The following is a 20,308-nucleotide window of genomic DNA, read 5'->3' on the forward strand; positions in this document are numbered from 1 at the left end:
AGAGTGGGGGTGTCCCCACCTGACTCTAGAGAGAGATTGGACCCTTGATCCGCACCAGTGACCACGGCTGATGAGGTTATTTTTGGCGATGATTGTTGGACTGTGATGCCTCTCTTCCTACTGAGCATCTTTCTTTTCTTTGGTTCAAAAAGGTCCCCCAGGAGATTGGTTAGTTGGGGGCTGGGGCTTGGGAGATGCTCTCAACCCATCTCCAGCCCCGCAGATAGGAGTGAGATCCAGAGAGGTGGTCCTGGCTGTGCAAGACCCCTCAGAGGCAGACAATGAGGTGGGAGAAGGGGCCCAGCTGCCCCTGTGGTCTGCAAGGTCGGAGGGGCCTGTCTGTGGCCAGCACAGCAGCATCTGAGCGGTGTTTCTGTCCCCGCAGTGAATGGATACCACACGTCAGGGACCCCAGCGCACCCTCCCGAGACTGCCCACATGAGTGTCCGAAAATCCACCGGTGATTCCCAGGTAAGGGGCCCTGTTCCGGGAGGTAGGGGCAGCCCTTAGGTCGGTCCAGGGAGGCGTCATTAGAATGGGGACACTGTAGGGGTCCAGGTAGGTAGCTACAGCCCAGTCCTGCCCCAGGTAGGAAGAGGTTGGTATCCAGGTCATTCCAATGTACCATGATTGCAAGAGAGCTGGTGTGATTATGGTTTGGTTTTCTCTAGAAGTTGAAGATAGTCGGTTTTTTTCTTTTTTCCTTTGACCCAAGTCACACGGCTTGAGGGATCTTAGTACACCAACCAGGGATTGAACCCGAACCTGCAGTGGATATGTGGAGTCTTAACCACTGGACTGCCTTGGAAGTCTCTGGAAGTTGAGGATGCTTTTGATGGGTTGACAGTGATGAGATTATAACCTCTGTGTGTTGGGGCAGAAGGTTCCATCCTGCTGTCTGGATTCCTAATGAGTCCAGATTTCCCAACACTTTAAGAATACGGGTGAGTCCAGGCCATTTTCCTTCTCTGCTTGGCACTTTCCCACCCTCAGACTTCACCCAGGGTGGAACTGAGTCAAACATTTTGTCACATCTCATCATCCAGAGAGGGGCAGCTGTGGGGTAGAAGGACATGGGAGTGTGTTTTAAGATTCCCAACCTGTGTTCCCATGTGTCATCTCAGCCGAAACTTGTGCAAATGTAGGAAAGAGGTGTAGTACTCTTCCCATGTTACAGATGCAGTCATAGAGTCCCAGACCAGATAAGTGACTCAAGCAGGTTGACACGATTACCAGGTGGTCAGACCAGACTTGATGCCAGATTCTTCCAGTGGCCTTAAGCTCTGTCTAAGGAACCGGGGACAGGTCTTATGTGGTCCATCCATGTATTATCCACAAGATGTCCTTAAGCAGGAGCCTCCAAACCAACCCTTTCAGGAGTTAAGATGCCAGGCCCCAAGGATGGTGGTGGTGGTGATGTGATAACAATAGTTGCTTGTTGTCAGCAGCAGTGGGTTCTGTGTGCTGGTCCCTAAAGGAAAGACCTGTGGTCACAGCGGCTCCAGTGTGACACTTAGCTGAAATGCAGGCGAGAGGGGCATGAGAGCACGTGTTAGGACCCAAAACATGATGAGCTATGCCTGCGCGGGGCGAAGCCAGAGGAAACTCCATTGGAGGCCCGTAGCGGTCCTGGCGTGCAAATCGGTCGTCCGACCAGGGTATATGGGGCAAGAAACCTCAGAAACCTAATTATGTTCTTGTCTTAGGAGGCTGAGCCTTGGGCTCAGGTCCGTTCAGTTCAAACTCTGGAGGAGAATCGGGACATCAGGGTGAGGCGAGGCCCCATACGTATTGACGGATGGACGAATCACCCCAGGCCTCCTGTTAGAATGCAGATTCTGATTCAGGAGGTCTGGGGAGGGGCCTGAGGTTCTCTGTTTCTAAGGAGCCCCCAGGGGCTGCTGCTGCCTCAGGTGGGGGACCCTGTGATGACAGGCAAGCATCCGGGCACAGTTGGCTGGAGCAGCACGTGTGTGTCCCCTGCATCCTCTGCTCACAGCACACATCACAGCCCTGCGCTGTGCCTCCTGCAGAGCCCCCCTCTCAACACAGCCTGTCGGTCTGCTCCAAATGAAGCTCATATGCCACCCAACTGCAGACTGTTTTCTTGAGACGTCAACCCAAGTTCTGCCGTGGTTTCTCAGCAACTAGAGAGGCACCAAGGAAGGATATTGGAAACAGTCCCCTCCGCCCCTCCCCTCCCCCGTCATTCTTCTTTCCTTCTCTAATGACACATGACTCCCCCATCCCGAAACACTCTCAAGTTGTTGCTTAATCATTTAAAGCAACATGTATCCTGATCCATATAACCTCCTGGGAAGCTGGTTGGACCTTGTGTTGCTGTAAGACCTTGACCCAGGAATTTCCCTCCAGGCATCTGTTCTTGGAATACACGCAGGGATTCTGATCTGTGTAAAGCTGTTCACTCAGGCATACAGCCCTTGACCCAGCCTAACTGTCCAGTAACAGCGGATGGGTAAAATGGATAACGGCCCTGAACGTCTGTCTGGCCAACAGTACCATGCAGCCATGAAAACACATTCTTCTGGAGAAAATGTACTGATTTAAGAAAATGCAGAGACCATAATAGTGAATGCAAAAAGCAGAACGAAACTGCATGTATGTATGTATGTTCAGTTGCTCAGTCGTGTCCAGCTCTTTGGAGAGCCCATGGACTGTAGCCCACCAGGCTCCTCTATCAATGGGATTTCCCAGGCAAGAGTACTGGAGTGGGTTGCCATTTCCTCCTCCAGGGGAGCACGTGTTAGGACCCAAAACATGATGAGCTATGCCTGCGCGGGGCGAAGCCAGAGGAAACTCCATTGGAGGCCCGTAGCGGTCCTGGCGTGCAAATCGGTCGTCCGACCAGGGTATATGGGGCAAGAAACCTCAGAAACCTAATTATGTTCTTGTCTTAGGAGGCTGAGCCTTGGGCTCAGGGATCAAACGTGCATCTCCTGTCTGTCTCCTGCATTGCAAGCGGATTCTTTACCTGCTGAGCCATCCGGGAAGTCCCAAAGCTGCATTTATGGTCCATCTTGTTTGGGAGAAGGAAATCTACCCATATATGAAGACATGTGACTGGATGAAAAAATAAACCCAAACATTGGTATTTCTGTCCCGTTCTCAGTCAGGGGACATTTGCCAGTGTTTGGATATTTTGGTTGTCACAGCTGGGCAGGGGGTGTCACTGGCATCTGGTCAGTGGGACCAGAGCTATTACTAAGTAAGGTGCAGGGCAGCCCCACAACAAAGAATTAGCCAGATAGAAAAGATGAAGGGTGCTGAGGTTGAGAAACTTCAGTCGAAGGTGATGTTTATTTTCTTTAGACTTTTAAGTATTTTTAAAATTTTCTAAAATAAACACGTTTTACTTTTATAGACGGCAGATACAATGAGACCTAAGAAACAAAGAGTTAGAGGTGAGGTGTTGGGGATTCAGGAAAGGTCAGCTCCAAAGATCCCGCCTGAGCGCTGTTTCAGGACAGATGGAGTCCCATGTATTCCTTTTTTGGATGGTAACATTCAGAAGGTGAGGTATCATCAGAAAACAAAAATAAATAGTGCAGCACGTAGAGAGAACAAAACGTGTGTCCACCAGTTTGCAGCACAGTAAGGTAGAACGTTAGCCTGTTAGGCTGTGAAAGTGTTCATGTTCCTGAAGAGCTGGCTGTCCACAAAGGCATCAGAGAAGAGTCATAGAAATAGGTTAAGAAGGGTTGGTATTTACAGAGAGCGCTACCGATAAATGGTCCTCAGAATATGTATAAGCGCACTTCAGCAAGCTCAGTGTTTACTCCCCCATCCCAGGCTGTCAACTATAATTAGTGACAATTATCACCTAATAATATTACTGGTGGCACAGTGGTAAAGAATCCACCTGCCAATGCAGGAGAGGCTAGAGATATGGGTTCGATCCCTGAGTCAGAAAGGTCCCCTGGAAGAGGGCATGACAACCCACTCCAGTATTCTTGCCTGGAATATTCCATGGACAGAGAAGCCTGATGGTTTACAGTCAGTGGGGTCACAGAGTTGGACGTGACTGAGTGGCTTTGACAGATAAAGCACGCTGCAATACTGAAAGAGTGAATGAATGAATGAGTGAGTGAGTAAATGAAGGAATGAACACATGGCCATTTGAGATGTTGGGTCAGGGTAGATACAGCACCTTGTCACACCTCTCTTGTGCCCTTTTACTACTGCCTGTTGGCTGCCCCTCCTTGAGAAAGTTAAGAAAATTAGAATGTTGGGCAGGTGGGGGGGCATGTGTAATCTTCATGGAAACCAGAAATGTGTCTGTACCATCATGGGTGGAACTGAGTGGCTGGGTGCCCTGCAGCCCTCGAGGGTGCCCACCCATTCCTCCCACCCCTAGCTCCATGAGACCTGGAAGGCTGGGCATAGGTGGTGGTAATCTGGTGCCACCCGGTGGAGGTTTGCAAGTATGCAGCCCTGGGGCGAGCTACGTGGGTGATGGATGCAGGGGACCCACTTGATGGGAGGTTAGGGGATCAGAGACTGAGAATAGTCATGCTGGCCTTGGCAGAAGCACATCCGAGCCTGTCCCCTGCCTGCCTGCCTGCCAGGGCTACAGTGATTTTAGCCCCCTCTGACCCCTGTGCAGGAAGGCAAGGAACGTGCCCACCAGAGCCTAGACTCTTGTGGCTCACTTTCCAACTGTTTTAGCTTTCCATGAACTGTTCCCCAGGAAGGTTATCTTTAGATGCAGAAGAGAGGAAAGGGAGTGGAACCAAGAGCTTGAAAGCTTAAGGGACCTGTTGGAGGAGATAGTGTCTGATGAAGGAAGAGGTGAGATTCTGAGATCTCATTTACTCAATGGGGCTCCTCCTTCCCTGCTTGGTAAATAGCTCATGTTCTATTGAACATGTATTTCTTTGCCAGGCACTGAGTCATAGACAGATAAAGCCCTTGTCTTGTCAAGGTTAGGGCTTCCCTGGTGTTTCAGATGGTAAAGAATCTGCCTGCAATGCAGGAGACCCAAGTTCAATCCCTGGATTAAGAAGATCCCCTGGAGAAGGAAATGGTTACACACTCCCGTATTCTTGCCTGGAAAATCCTACGGACAGAGGAACTGGGTGGGCTATAGTCCGTGGGGGGTCACAAAGAGTCAAACATGACGAGTGACTAACACTTCCACTTGATAGAGGTTAATAGCTGGGGCTGGAGAGAGACAAATGTTGATTTCATATTGGCAGTGATGGGGCTGGAGGGGAGTGTGTACTCTAAAGACCTGACCAAGTGGTGGTGGAAATGTTTGGAGATGGGCTCTTTAATAAAAGCTGAGACTGGAAAAATCAGCAGAGGTTTAGCTTGGTCGAGAATGATGGTAGGGAAACAGCAATCCAGGTGGAGGGAACAGCATATGTGGATGCTTAGAGGCAATGATTTTGAAAAAGCCATCGAGGCCAAGAGGGACTATGGTTTACTGTGTTAGCAAGTGTGGAGAAGGCAAAAGAGGAGGCCAGAGAAGTCCTCAAGGCTGTTTTGAGGAGCTTGGGTTTTGTCTTAATAGTGCTGGAGCCCCTGAGAGGTTTCACACTGGGTTCTACCAGCTGAGGGTGTGGGAGCCATATTCTTCACATGCAAGGAGGTCAGGCTCGGAAAACATCACAGAGCCATGGGCCCATGGAATCATCTGGGAATGACCAGCCATGGTCTCACAGGCACTGCCTCATCTGTCACCACCCTTGATGGGTCCTTACAGTGCCAGCCAAGCAGCCCAGGTGAGGCCAGGAAACCAGACTGGGGAGAGGTTTAAAAAAAAAGAGGAGAAAACCTTCTAGAAGCATAGGAAAGAGGAATTTTAAAAAACAAAAACAAAAAACCAAACTTTTGTTATGGACATTTGTAAGCATTTGTAAGAGCAGAATGACTATTATAAGGGAACAATGGACCAATCATTTAACTTAAGCAGGAGACCTGGGTTTAATCCCTGGGTCAGAAAGATCCCCTAGAGGAGGAAATGGCAACCCACTCCAGTATTCTTGCCTGGAGAATTCCATGAACAGAGGAGCCTGGTGGGCTACAGTCCATGGGGTCACAAAGAGTCGAACGCAACTTGGCAACTAAGCAGCAGCAGCAAATATATGCATATACACATACACATATATGTAAGATCTGTGAGGTGATAGTGTCAGGCCACGTGCACGCTCTGTCTCCTAACAACCTTTTCTCTCAGCCTTTTCAAGCATCCATGATGACTGTGGCCTGAGTCTGTGACATTAAGGTTTGCCAGTGGTGATGTTTGAATTCCTTGCACACATTTTATAGACCTTCTTCTGTTTAAAAAAAAAAAAAAAAATGCTGCCCCTCCTCCGTCCACATTTTGGAGTATTTCTTTGAGGTTATTATTCATAGTAATGCTTCAGTGGTCCCAGATTTGGGGATGGAAGCCACTTTGAGCTGGTGTCTGTGTCCTTTTGTTATATCACACCATTCGTCAAACACTTTTTTTTACCTCCTGGCACAGGAGTTCCAGGTCCACCTGGCCTTTGGAACTAGTCGATTCTCCAAGGAGCCTGGGTTCCTTTTAGCAGGGCATCGTGTTAAAAACCATGTCTGGTTTTTAATACAACTATGCCACCCTGAACACATCTGATCTCCGAAGCTAAGCAGGGTTGGGCCTAGTTAGTACTTGAATGAGAGAAACCACTTTGTTATAGCAGTTATTCTCAGCGTGGCTGAGATGTCGTTCCACCTGGGCCCTTTCAGTGGAGGGCTGCAGGGTGTATGTGTCTGTGTGTGAGTATGTGTGTATATATGCTTGTATGTGATGTTTATGTATTATGACATTCAGATAACGGGCACAGGTCACCAGCAGCAAAGACAGAACACGAGACCACCCGGAGGACCCTGTGACCCCCATGTGCAGCGCTAGCCAAAACCGCATAGCTAGGAGGGCAGAGACCTGCACCCACGCTTAGAACATCCCCACCCCTGCCTCACAGTGCTATTACTTGCCCTCGGAGTAAGGTCACCCACCGGAGGAGGGTGACCTCTGTGTCCAGCATCATCCCAGACAGCCTCAGACACAACAGTCCCCAAGTCAGTGTGTGTGGAAACAGATGTTTCTTTGGCCCCTGCAGAGACACCGGGAAAAACAAGAGATTGTCCCAGATCTCTAAGTGGAGGGATGGGGAGGCAGGAAAGAGTCGTTTGGGCTTGGGTGTCAGTTTGCTCTGTTTACCTGCCTTGTGTCCTTGGGCACATTGATGTCTGCAAACCTCGGTGTCCTCATCTGTACAATGATGGTGATACCAGTAACTTCCTGGGGTCAGGAGGATTCAGGGGGCAGGTCCTCAGCTAATCTGATGCCTCCAGAGCTTAAGGACCATTGGCAACAGGTAAAACTGAGGCTCAGAGCCAAGTTAACTTGACGGGATGTCAAGGGCAGTGAGTTCATCTTCTCATCTATGAAACAACGATGTTTAAAGATCCCTCTAAGCTAAACAGTCCAGGGATGTCAGTTTTCAGTAGTGGACTTCACTTACCGGACATGGTAGATCTGGGTGGGAGTTAGGGGCTGAGGGTGGGTCTAGCGGGGAAGAGTCCAGGAGTAAGGGGACCATGGGCAGGAACTCCCTTAAGCTCCTTATTTTGCCTGATGAGCAGTTGGGTTCCTGAGGCAGGGGCTGGCTTCCCCCCACCCCGACAAGACACTCGTCTTGCTGAGTGATCCAGGGCTGTGCTGGATGTGGGGATGGGAGCTGTTGGCTCCCTGGGGCTTGCTAGAGAAGCCCTTCCATGCTTTTTCTGGGCCTTTCCCTGTAAAGGCCTAGCAGGTCGTTTCTTCCATCCCACTAGAGTAAGGCTGTGAGCCCCGGGACACACATGATGCTGTCGCAGTGCCTTAGGAGCCAGCCTGATTCCCAGCTTGACGTGTGGCTCAGGACAGGAGTGCACATCCCACGTCTTGCTCAGGGACCCCACTGAGTCCCTAATGTAACAGCTGATGGGACAGCAAAGACCCAGACTTGACCTTCCCCGTCAGGGCCATAGACTCTTAGGATCATTGTGGTGTTTTCAGCTGGCAATCCTGAATTTTCCATTCCAGGGCCATCCAGGAACTAGAGGCAGGCTACTGAGCTCCTGTGGGCCCAGTGGTCCTTGGGACGAGGGTCTTCTTGCCGGCAAAAGAAAGACCTAAAAAGGCAACCCCAAAGTCTGAAGGGAAGCTGAAACACAGCCTCCCTGCTCTTGGGGTAGGGAGGGTGACAAGTCACGGAGGTGTGGCCGAGCACCCCAGTCCACAGTGCATGGATCCGGGGTGTGATATGTTGGACAAGGTGGGGAATTCGGAATAAAATGTCTTGTTCTGAATCCCGTACCAGGAGATGGTGGCCCACCATCCACCTTAATTCTCTACTCCCGGGTAGATTCTGCAGGTGGAGACAGCACTCAGAACTGCTTACCAGCAGAGGGCAGCTGAAGGGTTAACGCTCCCAGCCACCGATGGGGAGATGAGGAGGCAGACCTGCTTTGGAGCAGTTTTCTCAGAGCTCATGTTGGAGGTTTCCTCCCATTCGCCTTCAAGCCGGGGCATGGAAGGCTCCTGCCTGCCCCTTCCCAGAACATGGTGACTTAGGGGTTAACAGCAACTGAAGGAGCATCCTCGAACTTCCCTGGCACGGGGCTTTTAACCCATCCCTCCACCTTCAGGGAACCCAAAGGGAAAGGATGTCCAATATGGAGAACAGCTCTGAGGATGTTTCTTGCCTCTCTCCCCAGAACCTGGGATCCTCGTCACCAAGCAAAAAGCAGAGCAAGGAAAACACCATCACAGTAAGTGGCTCCTGCGCGGCAGGTGGGGTGGCAGGCTGGGACTCTGGTCCACGGCTGGGCTGTTGCCATGGCAATGTGGACCTCTGAGTGGAAGCGATGCCCAGCCTAGAATCTGGGAAGTTCCAAAGCTTGGATGTAGCTGAAGTTTCCCACCCGCCCCTACTGCCTTACCCCAACCCTTCTTCTGTTGATTTCTTATTTCACTTTTTCTCTCCGGGCAAACAAGTGGAAGGATGGTGCTCAGAATGATGCCAGAAACCATTTTTCGCAGGGCGGGCAAGGGAAGGTGGTGTGCAGGAGTGGGTGGGAGTGGGTGGACTGTGCTCTGAGCAAGTGACATGACGTGTAAATTACAGCCATGGCAGGGTGGCTTTTGTGCGGGGTAACTTCTGGAAGACGTCAAAGTTAAAAGCAAGAGAAAGCGCCCTAAGAATAGAGTTCCTGATGGGAAAGCAGGCAGCCTCTGCCTAGAGCAGCCACACAGTCTCCCAGGGCTCTTCGGAAAGCCTGCCAAGACTCACCCCCCCCCCCCCACCCCGTGGAGGCTGAAGAGGACCTCCCCCCACTTGCCTCCCCCCTGCCCCGACCCCACGTCAGCCTTGTGCTTGGGGAAAGCTGGCACTGAATGTCAACATCCCTCCACGTCGAGAAACAACTTGTCCGTCTGCTCAGATAGCCCAGAACTTGGAGACGGGAGAAGTGTGGTCCTGGGTATGCGGTTTTGACCAAGTGCTGCAGAGCTGAGGCCGGGGGATGGGTCCCTCAGGCCCCATCACACAGTTCTTGCCCTGATGCCCACCCCCACGGAGATGGAAGTGAGAGGGAGACCCCTGCCCTGGCTCATGCAGACTGCACATCCACTCTGGAAGAAGCAGTGGGCAAGCAGTGACAGCAACAGTCATAATTGCTGCCACTGCGTGTGCATTTATTATGCACCAGTAGGATTCTGAGCACCCATTCTAGTCTCCAGTCACTGAGGGAGGGGGCGGGTGATTGGACCAAGGTGGGTGTGGGGACGGGGAACCTAGACTCTGAAGCCAGGGTATCAGTCACAGCACTTCTGAGCTGGGCAGCGACTGGGGACGCTTTCCTGGCCTCTCTGTGTCTTGGTGTCCCCGTCTGCACAATGGGGAGATGGTGGGCATGTGCGCGCTAGGGATGGTGTAAGGACTGAGTGAGTTCATACCTGGAAAGCCCTTAGAACAGCCTGGCACACAGTAGGTGCTCAGCTCACACTAGTCTCCTCATCGCCCTATTTACAGATGAGGAAACTGAGGCACAGAACAGGACCTCATCCAAGGTCACACAGCTAGGAAGCATCAGGGCTTGAGACCTGTGCCCCCGCCTTTTTTAAATTAATTTTTATTTGAGTAGAGTTGGTTTACAATGTCAAGTTAAGTTTCTGCTGAACAGTGAAGTAAATCAGCTATATGTATATATACATCCCCTCTTTTTTGGATTTCCTTCCCATTTAGGACAGCACAGGGCATTGAATAGAGTTCCCTGAGCTCTACACGAGGCTCTTACCAGTCATCTACTCTATCCATAGTATCAGTAGTGTATATATGTCAATCCACACCTCCCAATTCCTCCACCCTTCCCCTTCCCCCTTGGTATCCATACATTTCTTCTCTATTTCTGCTTTACAAATAAGACCACCTATACTATTCTTTTTAGATTCCACATGCATGCGTTAATATACAATGTAAACAAATACTGTATATTAAAGCATATATCTGAGACCCGAACTCTTAACACCGGCAGTCTCCCCCTGGAAGTTGCCCCCTGAGGTGGGGGACCAAGTGACTCATTGTGGGGCAAGCAACAGCTTCCTTGTTACTGGAGCTGATGGGCAGGGCATGGGAGACCCCCCACCCCACCCCACCTCCCGGGCAAACCTCCTGTGGGTGCATCTTTAGGAGCTCCTAAAGTTTCCTGAAATCGGGAGAAGAAAATGCCAGAGAGGGAATATGTTAGCATTGTAGAAGGAGAGTGAATAGAGAAGTGAAAAGGGGGAAGCAGAGGGTTATGCCTCCCTTGGGTGATGGTGCACCTCTCTCGGGGTGGGGCCTGGGTCACCTGCCTTGGTCTGTCTTTCCACCAGAGCTTAGGGCCTTTCCGTCATAGCTTAGGGCTTTGTCTGAGTGGGCTGGGTGTGGCCCTGGGTCTCCTGGCAACTCACCTCCTCCATCCCTGCCTCACCACCTTCCCTCCCTCTTTCCACTGCCCTGCATCACTGCTTCTCATCCAGAGCGTCAGGGGTACTTGTTTAAAATGCAGGTTCCTAGGTTGGTCCCTCCAGGGTGAGGCTATAAAGTTCGGGTTGTAACCAGCATCCCCCAGGGGTTTAAAATAAACACTCAAGCCCTATGGACTTTTTGCTGGGGAGACTGAGGGGGTGCACAGAGTGAGTGAGGAGCAGAGCCCCCTGGCTGTGAACCTGGGTCTGCCGGCTGCCAGCCCAGGTGGCCCTGCTCATCTGCAGACTGCAGGTGGGTGTCCTCGCTGGCTGGTCGGCGAGGCTGAAGACCTCTGTACCTCGGCTCTCTCCCTCCCGAGGAGTACTCTCTCTCCACCCGCAACTCCTTCCTCTGAGTTCTGATCCTGCAGAGCTCATGGTTTCCCTGGGAGGCGATGTTGCAGGGGTGGGGCTGAGGGGGGAGCATGGAGCTGGGGCCCAGGCTTCCCTCCTCCTGGCATGTGGGATTGGGGTGAGGACCTCTCGCACGGTCTGACTGAAGGAGCAGAGATTTGCAGGCCTGTGTGGCAATGATGGATACAACCAGGCATCTGAGTCTGGCTACCAACGTGGCTGAGATGCAAGGACCCAGGTTCATTCTGATTCCCTGGCTTGCCCCCCGCCCCCCACAACACCCTGCCCCACTGGGTCTGGAAGAAGTTTTGAAGAGGCAGACACGTGTGCTCTGACAGCAGTGGAGCCCCGGGTAGGGCTGGCGGTGAGTGGGCTTGATTGGAAGTGACGGGCGGTGATGGCAGTTCACAGCCCTCGGCACCAACGTCATGCATCAAAATCCAGAGCATTCAAGAACAGATGACAGCCAAGCCAGCCAGCCACACTCCTGCCCTAGAAAGAGGAGTCTGGGCTCCTCTGGTCCTTGGCCTTGGGTTCCTGGTGTGGTCCCCTGGGGCCCGGGACCCTGGGTGGGAGCTTAGAGGCCAGATGTGTGTGTACTAGGGGGCATTTCTATTCTGCTTTCGTAGGTCTGGCTCTGGCTTCTGCCTCTGCCATACCCTCCCTGTTAGCCTCTCACCAGGAGGAAATTCTGTAGAGCAAGATCAAAGCAGTCCATCCTAAAGGAAATCAATCCTGAATATTCACTGGAAGGACTGATGAAGCTGAAACTCCAATCCTTTGGCCACCTGATGGGAAGAGCCAACTCATTGGAAAAGACCCGAATGCTGGGAAAGATTGAGGGCAGGAGAAAGAGGGTGACAGAGGATGAGATGGTTGCATGGCGTCACCAACTCAATAGGCTTGAGTTTGAGCAAACTCCGAGAGATGGTGGAGGACAGGGAAGCCTGGCGTGCGTGCTGCAGTCCATGGGGTGTGAAGAATGGGACCGGACTGACTAAACAACAACAAAGGAGGAAGTTCAGGGCCCATGTAGATGTAAAACCACTGTCTTTACTGTGCCCTTCATGAGGCCCTTTGGCTGGGTTGCGCTTGAGTTCAACAGCTCTTGCACCATGGTTGGATGCCTTTGTGGGGGCTGTAGCCCCCTTAAGACGCCCCCCAGAGAGATTCTGGGGGCTGCCCTTGTGGTTCTGGTGGAACCCTAGCTGTTCAGTGGGCCCATTGGGAGCAGAGCAAGTGTTAAGTTACTACGTTTACTGCGGGCTGGAGTCAGTCCCCTAGCGAAGATGCTGCTGGTCGAGGTGATGATCTTGGGAGCAAGAGTGGGAGGGACCCCTGGAACTTTCCCCAGACAGTACACGGTAGAAAGCATCTTCTTCTGCTCCCCCATCCAACACCCCTTCCTACTTGCACCCCTGCCTTGGATGGGGACATGGCATAGTTACGTCTAAGCGTGTTAAAAGGTCATGTGACACAGGTTAAGGGCCAGGTTAACCTTGACTGGCTTCTGACCCTGGCTCCACCATTACAGATGAAGTTTGCAATTACTCGTTATTTCCTTGTTTGCCTTCCTCATCAGGCTGTAAAACCGTTGAGGGCAGAGACCACCCCTTCTGTCTCTAGCCTCTGTTCATTGTACTGACAAACACTGACAGCTCCCATCCCGTGTCTGTGGTGGGACACAGCGGGGAGCAGGGCAGTTTCCTCCTCTCCTGGTTCAGACTCTCTGGCAAAGGAAAAGAGATGCTACATAAGCAGTCAGGAGAAATACAAATGGACATGTGCAAAGTGCTGGAAAGATCTAGCCTAGTGCACAGCAACAAAGGTTTGCATGGACCGCGGACAAGCAAGTGTTCCTGGTACAGCCTCATGGATGCAAATACTTCCGTGACCCTCAGTTAATCAAATGAGGCTAGTGTGACCCAGCTTGTGGGGTTCATGGGAGGATGAAGTGAAGATCCACCAAAGCTCTTGGCAGGAATTCTCCCAGGAATTCCACACAGTTTACTAGTGCCTCCCATGGTGGGGTCGGTGGGGTGCAGTTCTGGAGATGCCCACCAGGGGGGTGCAGGGCTCTGCGAGGATTCAGGAAAATTCCTGTGAGATTCCTGAGCCTGAAAAACACCAAAATCAGGGTTGACTGAGTGGAGACGGGCACTCTGGGGCCACTGGCCAGTCCCTCTGAGGGCTGGTGCCCTCAGAGTGGCAGAAGCCACAAGCCCTCTCCCAAGCCCTCTCCCCCAGCCCCATTAGCTTTCCTTCAATGATGGTTACAGGGCCACTTGTGGTACCCCCCTGCCTTCTAGACCCTGGACAGCACTTTGTAGAAGACCTTTATATCCCCTCTTGAGTACCTTCAACTTCCTACTCCCTGATTCTTGATGCCCAGTGTAATGTCATAGTTTGTCATTATTACATTTGCTTGCAACTGCCATGGGTTACATAATGAAACAAAATAAAGATGGGCTGTAATCATCATTATTTGTTGAGGCAAGAAAAGCTGGAACGTGAAATAAGGACCATGTGAGGCTGTGGAAGCCGGCCCTGCTTTCCAGAAGGAGACTCCCCCCTGGACATTTCTCTGGGGTGTCAGCCTGAAAAGAGGATTTGGGAAGACCATTGCCTGAGCTGAGCATTGAGAGGCTGGCTGTCCCCCGAGACTGCAGGCCAGTGATGCATCAGGTGGCTATGGGATGGGCATTGGGGGGAAACTCCCCACCCCAGGATTGCCTTGGGCACCCACCTGGGCCTTGGTGGAATTCCATGCTCCCCATGTCCAGGGCTCTCTGGGTCACCCCTGGCCATGGTCCTGCCTCCTGCATCATGCTTCCTTCCAGAACAGGATTCTCTGCCCTTACCAGATACCAGATGCTAGTATCTGGGAAGAGGTGGCTTTTTCCTTGGCTGGAATTTCTTCTGTATTCTCCCTCCGCCCAGACTGAAGCAGGGCTATTTACTAGACATACTTCCAGCCACCCCCGAGCCCCTGAACCAGAGGCTGCGGCTGGGGACCCGTGGACCTGACTCGACTGGCAGAGGAGTTGCTTTGACTTGCCAGGGGTTGTTGTTGCTGTTATTAACCATGAGTGAATTGCCAACATTGGAGAAGGGACTGGCAACCCACTCCAGTATTCTTGCCTGGAGAATTCCATGGACAGAGCAGCTGGGCAGGCTATAGTCCATGGGTCACAAAGAGTCGGACATGACTGAGCGACTAACACTTTCCCTTTCAAGCACTGAGATACTTAACATATAAGTCCTCATTCTCCACTACTGTCAAGTCATCACATAAGCTGACAACCCTGGACTCTTCATTCTAACTTGACAGCAGTTGGCGGGAGCTGAGAGGAATCTGTTCCCCGCCCCCACAGACAGACCCTCCCCACCCTACCCCATTCTGAATGTGGAGGCTGGTCACCCCCCACAACCTGAGCTGCAGTTCCCATGACATGCAGCCCCACACTTGTTTGCATGACTTTCTGGCAATGGAGTTTGTGGCTTCTATTCAGAACCTCGGGGATTTTCTGCACTGTTCTCCGCCCTGAACGTCTGACGACTCCCACTTCAGCAGTTGCTGGGATTGTGATGAGGGTTAAAGACTGCCGGGGCTTAGGCCTTGCCTTCCTGAGGCCTTGCAGCTCCCAGAACAAATTAGCAGACTCTCCAGGAGCAGACGCAGGGCTTGAAGCAGAATCAGCAGGGTCAGCGGTGAAGGCACAGCTGCCAAGCCGGGAAAGCCAGGAGTGCTGCAGACGGGCTCGGGCAGAAAAGTCTGAGACAGAGCCCAGAAATCTCCGCACTGCTCTCTCCTGGGCCAGCTAGCCCCAGGCACACACCTGGATCCTCATCTCAGCTCTCTTTGTTCACAGAATGTATGTTGTTGTTCAGTTGCTAAGTCGTGTCTGACTCTTAGCGACTCCATGGACTGTAGCACACCAGGCTCCCCTCTCCTCCACTGTCTCCCAGCGTTTGCTCAGATTCATGTCCATTGAGTCAGTGATGCCATCCAACTATCTCATCCTCTGTCGCCCCCTTCTCCTCCTGCCCCCAGTCTTTCTCAGCACCAGGGTCTTTTCCAGTGAGTTGACTTTTTGCATCAGGTGGCCAAAGGATTCAGCATCAGTCCTTCCAATGAATATTCAGGGTTGATTTCCTTTAGGATTGACTGGTTTGGTTTTCTGGTTGTCCCAGGGACTCTCAAGAGCCTTCTCCAGCCCTGTAATTCGAAAGCATCAAATCTCCAGCGCTCAGCCTTCTTTATGATCCAGCCCTCATATCTCTACATGACTACTAGAAAAACCATAGCTTTGACTATACTCATCTTTGTTAGCAAATTGTTATCTCTGCTTTTGAATATGCTGTCTAGGTTTGTCATAGCTTTTCTTCCAAGGAGAAATTGTCTTTTAATTTGATATATTTATAGAATATATATCCTGAGATAAAATCCACAAGGTAACCTCTCACCCAGGATGCTCAGCCACTTAATTCTTTTCCCTAGAAGCAAATGATGTCATCAGTTTCCTCCCAGAAATATGCCAAATTGATATCTATTCCTATCTCCTTTTTTTTTTTTTCTTAACACTAAGACAACAAACCGTAAAATACTATTCCACCTCTTCTCCCCAGCCACCCACCCACGTGACACTGTCCTCTCCCTTCCTTATCAGTACAGAAGAACGTCCTGCTGGGCCTTTCTCCATGGATATGATTCCTGTCCGTGTCTGTCTCATACTTTCTAATGATTCTTTTGCCAATGGACAGTAGAGTTGGGTTCTAGCCTTTTGCTGTGTAGACAGAGCTGTGGTGAAAACCGTGTACTTAAGTCCCTGTAACCATGTGCCAGGAGTAGGGGAGAATCCTACAAGTAAGAGTCACTAGTGGAGGGCTCTGGGCATTCGCTATGTTGTTAAGTCCCATTGCACTGCTCTCTCAGACAGTTTGGACTGATTCCAGCCCCTGTGGGGTGGGGGTGAATGCCAGTCACCCCTCATTTGAATGCTGACCACCACATGATACCAGTGCATGTTCTCTACCAAGCTGACCCTGTAGGGAGACTTCTTGAGTGCTGTATCCTGTGACCAAAGCCTCCCCAGCTTGTCCCAAGCCTCTAGCCAAGCTGTGTTCACTCGTGTTCTGTGCCTTCCAGATAAACTGCGTGACGTTCCCTCACCCAGACACAATGCCGGAGCAGCAACTGCTGAAACCAACCGAGTGGAGCTACTGTGACTACTTCTGGGTAAGTGGTGCTCCGTGTTCCCTGTACTGTGGTCCCAGGGGCCGGGGGTGAGCACCCAAGAGGGGCGGGAGGAGCCTGGAGCTCAAAGCAAAGCAACTTCTCCAGATGAAGCCTAACAGCTGGCAGCCATTGAGCACTGGAGGCCGGAAACTTAAGACCCACTTGGAGTCTTGATTATTCTGTAAACCTCAGAGAGTCCACAGGGCAAAAACGGAAACTCCAGCCAGAATGCAGGTAAGCTGGAGGGTCACCTTGCCGCTCAGTGGTGACAGGAGATGAAAATCACCACCATGAAAGGAACCTGGGCTCCAGCCTAATCTGTCACTCTTGAAGGTGATCTTGGACAGTGCTTCTCCAACAGCCTTCCTGTCTCTATCAAAGTCACCAGGAGTTTGGGCATGATATGTAGGGAGCTCCAGCGTGAGCAACTCTATGGTTCCAGAGCTTTTGTGTTACTTATGGGAACCTCCAGTTTTGCAAGATGAGCAAGTTCTGGAAGGGGATAATGGTGATGGTTGCCCAACAGTGCAAGTATATTCAATGCCACTGAACTGTGCACTGAAAAATGGTTTAGATGATACATTTTATGTGTAGTTTTCCAGAATTAAACATCTTTTGACATATGCCAAGGGCTTTAAAAATGAAATCACCCCATTCTGGAATCAGACAGTGGTGATGATTGTATGACCCGTGTATATATTAAAAACCAGTACCAGATCGTACAGAGGGGCTTCCTTGGTGGCTCAGCAGTAAAATATCTGCCTGCAGTGCAGGAGCCACAGGTTCAGTCCCTGAGTCTTGAGGATCCCCTGGAGAAGGAAATGGCAACCTACTCCAGCGTTTTTGCCTGGGAAATCCCATGGACAGAGGAACCTAGCAGGCCACAAACCATGGGGTCACAAAGAGTCAGACACGACTGAACAACTTAAATCACCATCACCAATGGTACACCTAAAAAAATAAAGTTTTGCAAAGGCCCTAAGGAATCAGAAATTTAAAAAAAAAAAAAAAAAACTTTATAAAATTTCAACCACCATGCAGAATGAATTATCTACCCGTTTTTAGATTGGCTAACCAAGTGTATGTTAAACAAAGTCACTTTTGTCTTCCTACCAAACCTCTTGCACTTTAGAAGCTAGCCAGGGATTCCTGTTGCCCCATCTGTGTTTCTTCCAGATCTTCTGAGATGAGTACGGGGTGGGGATACTGTAGGAAGAACTCTGGCTCTGGCGACAGACACACCTGCAGGTGGTGAAGAAAGAGTCCAGGGGCGTGGATGAGCAGGGACCAGAGTGTACGATACCTCATAGACTCCATCAGTGTGTTGTATTTTATTCTGTTTGAGATATAAACAGATGGTGGAGGGTTCAAACAGGTGGTGGAGGATTGAAACAGGAACAGGATGTGATCTGATTTGTATGTGTCTTGGAACGTGCATGTTATATCGTTTCAGTCATGTCCAACTCTGTGCAACCCTATGGCTCCTCAGTTCATGGGACTCTCCAGGCAAGAATAATGGAGTGGGTTGCCCTGCCCTCCTGCAGGGGACCTCCCAGACCCAGGGATTCAACCTGCATCTCTTACATCTCCTGCATTGGCAGGCGGATTTTCTTTACCACTGGCACCAACCTGGGAAGCCCTATGTGTCATGTAGGGAAGGCAGGAGTGCCCATTAACCTCTGGGAGGCCAGGAAGGGTGGTGGCAGCTGCAGAGATGGAGGGGAGGAGCTGAATTTGGAGATGTCATTCAAAAAGAAGAGAGCAGGAAACAGCATGGGGAGTGGACCAGCTTAGACCCCAGGAATGGGTACCCTGGGAGCCAGAGGTCAGTGGAGGGAGGGAGGGTTGGAGGGAGGGAGGGTTGGAGAGAGAGGAGGAGTGGGAGAGCCTGCTGCTGGTCGGCACCATCCTGCTTCCATCTCGATTCAGGCTCTCCTGGGACTCTGATACCTACCCCAGAGCTTTATCTCCCTGCCCATCAAGACCTTTTCCTCTCACAGAAATTTCTCTGCTGACACAATCCTTAAACCCCACTTCTTTGGGCCTGTTTTCCCAGTGTGGACAAATTGCTCGGCCTGTCCATCCTCTCTGGGAGGTGGATTGGGGCTCAGCGTTTTGAATAATTTTTCTGTGACTTTTTCATGAAGATGTAGCATTCATACAATGGAGTACGCACATCTTAAATGTCCTTGGAGTAAGTTTCCAATGGCCAGAACAGCTGCACTGTGATGTGGCTGAGATGTCAACCCTGGAAACCTGCCCTTTTCCACTCCAGCAGCGGCCCTTCCGTCCAGCTTCTCCCCAGAAGTCATTGTGATTTTTTAGGCATGTGCAGTGCGAAAGAGGATGGCAAGGCTCGGGGTTGGGGTACCTGCCCCTGAGGTTATCCACTGTCTCGCAGCTCAATCAAGAAGCTAAAACTCTGCAGAGGATCTAGCCAGCCCCAGCAGCCACCTGGGACTTGTGTTCCTGGCCACCTGCCCTTCCTTCTCTTCATTTCCAGGTTGGGGGGTTGAGAGGCACGGACGTGGGGCAGCAGCAGTGGCCAGGGCTCAAGCATCCGGGAGCACTTGGGGGTGAGGGCACCGGGAGGGGCATGAGTTGGGTCGGCCAAGACTACCAGCCTCGTCCTCCTCCTCGGGCTGAGGTCAGGGTTATTAGCAAAGGCCTTGGGGCCTCTTGAGAGTCCCTTGGACAGCAAGGAGATCAAACCAGTCAATAAAAGGTAATCAACCCTGAGTATTCATTGGAAGGATTAATGCTGAAGCTGAAGCTCCAATACTTTGGCCACCTGATGCGAGGAGCCGACTCGTTGGGAAAAACCCTGATGCTGGGAAAGATTAAGGGCAGGTGGAGAGGGGTGTGGCAGAAGCTGAGAGATGGTTGGATGACATCACTGACTCAGTGGACATGAGTTTGAGCCAACTCCAGGAGATGGTGATGGATGGGAAGCCTGGCATGCTGCAGTCCATGGGGTCACAAAGAGTTGGACGAGACTGAGCGACTGAACGACAACAGGGTCTTTTCTGGGGTCTGTCTTCCCTATACTCCATTCCTCCCAGCTCCAGACGCTGGTGTCACCTAAGCGCTCCTGCCTCTCTCTCCTTCCTAGGCCGACAAGAAGGACTCCCAAGGCAACGGCACGGTGGCTGGGTTTGAACTGCTGCTGCAGAAACAGCTGAAGGGCAAGCAGATGCAGAAGGAAATGTCGGAGTTCATCCGAGAAAGGTGAGTCCTGGGCCCTCCCCACTCCAGGGCTGGTGATGGCACCCAACATGGTCCCTGAGCCCAGGGTGAGCCCCACACACCCAGCTCTGCCCTAAGGGAAGTACAAGACGGGAGTCAGACTCACAGGCCTTGGGACATGTCTGGCCAGCAGGTGTGTTGCTTTGGCCTAGGTAGTGTTTTCAAAGATTTGAACCAACATTAAAAAAGATTGGTGGATTTCACATTAAAATCTGCATATCTGGCATCTCTGGGGAGAGCAAAAAGTCTGACTCCATGGCTGTGCATCCCTCATGCAACAGTTGGCTGGAGGTGGGGAGCAGCTCCCCCTATGCTGGGAGCCTGTACTTCCAGCTTGCCACAGTCCCCACCACTCCTTAATATATTGCCATGAAGACTGCTCGGCTCCTTTGCTTATCTGTGCATGCACAGCCGCTGTTCTTTAATGT

General features: G+C 51.4%; 1 protein-coding gene across 9 annotated transcripts in view; it reads left to right on the plus strand.

Annotated features, from left to right (window-relative positions):
- GAS7 (growth arrest specific 7) overlaps window positions 1-20,308 on the plus strand; it is a 201,330-nt gene that overhangs the window by 151,248 nt on the left and 29,774 nt on the right. For 6 of the 9 annotated variants that reach the window (XM_065909439.1, XM_065909441.1, XM_065909445.1 and 3 more), the window contains exons 4-7: window positions 386-471; window positions 8,749-8,802; window positions 16,545-16,634; window positions 19,747-19,862. In XM_065909439.1, coding sequence (XP_065765511.1) covers window positions 386-471; window positions 8,749-8,802; window positions 16,545-16,634; window positions 19,747-19,862 — 346 coding nt within the window. The remainder of the gene's footprint in view (window positions 1-385; window positions 472-8,748; window positions 8,803-16,544; window positions 16,635-19,746; window positions 19,863-20,308) is intronic. The other 3 variants (XM_065909440.1, XM_065909446.1, XM_065909447.1) reach the window with 1 other exon arrangement.

This window comes from Muntiacus reevesi, chromosome 18 (genome assembly GCF_963930625.1).
Source record: "Muntiacus reevesi chromosome 18, mMunRee1.1, whole genome shotgun sequence".
Classification (NCBI taxonomy): Eukaryota; Metazoa; Chordata; class Mammalia; order Artiodactyla; family Cervidae; genus Muntiacus; species Muntiacus reevesi.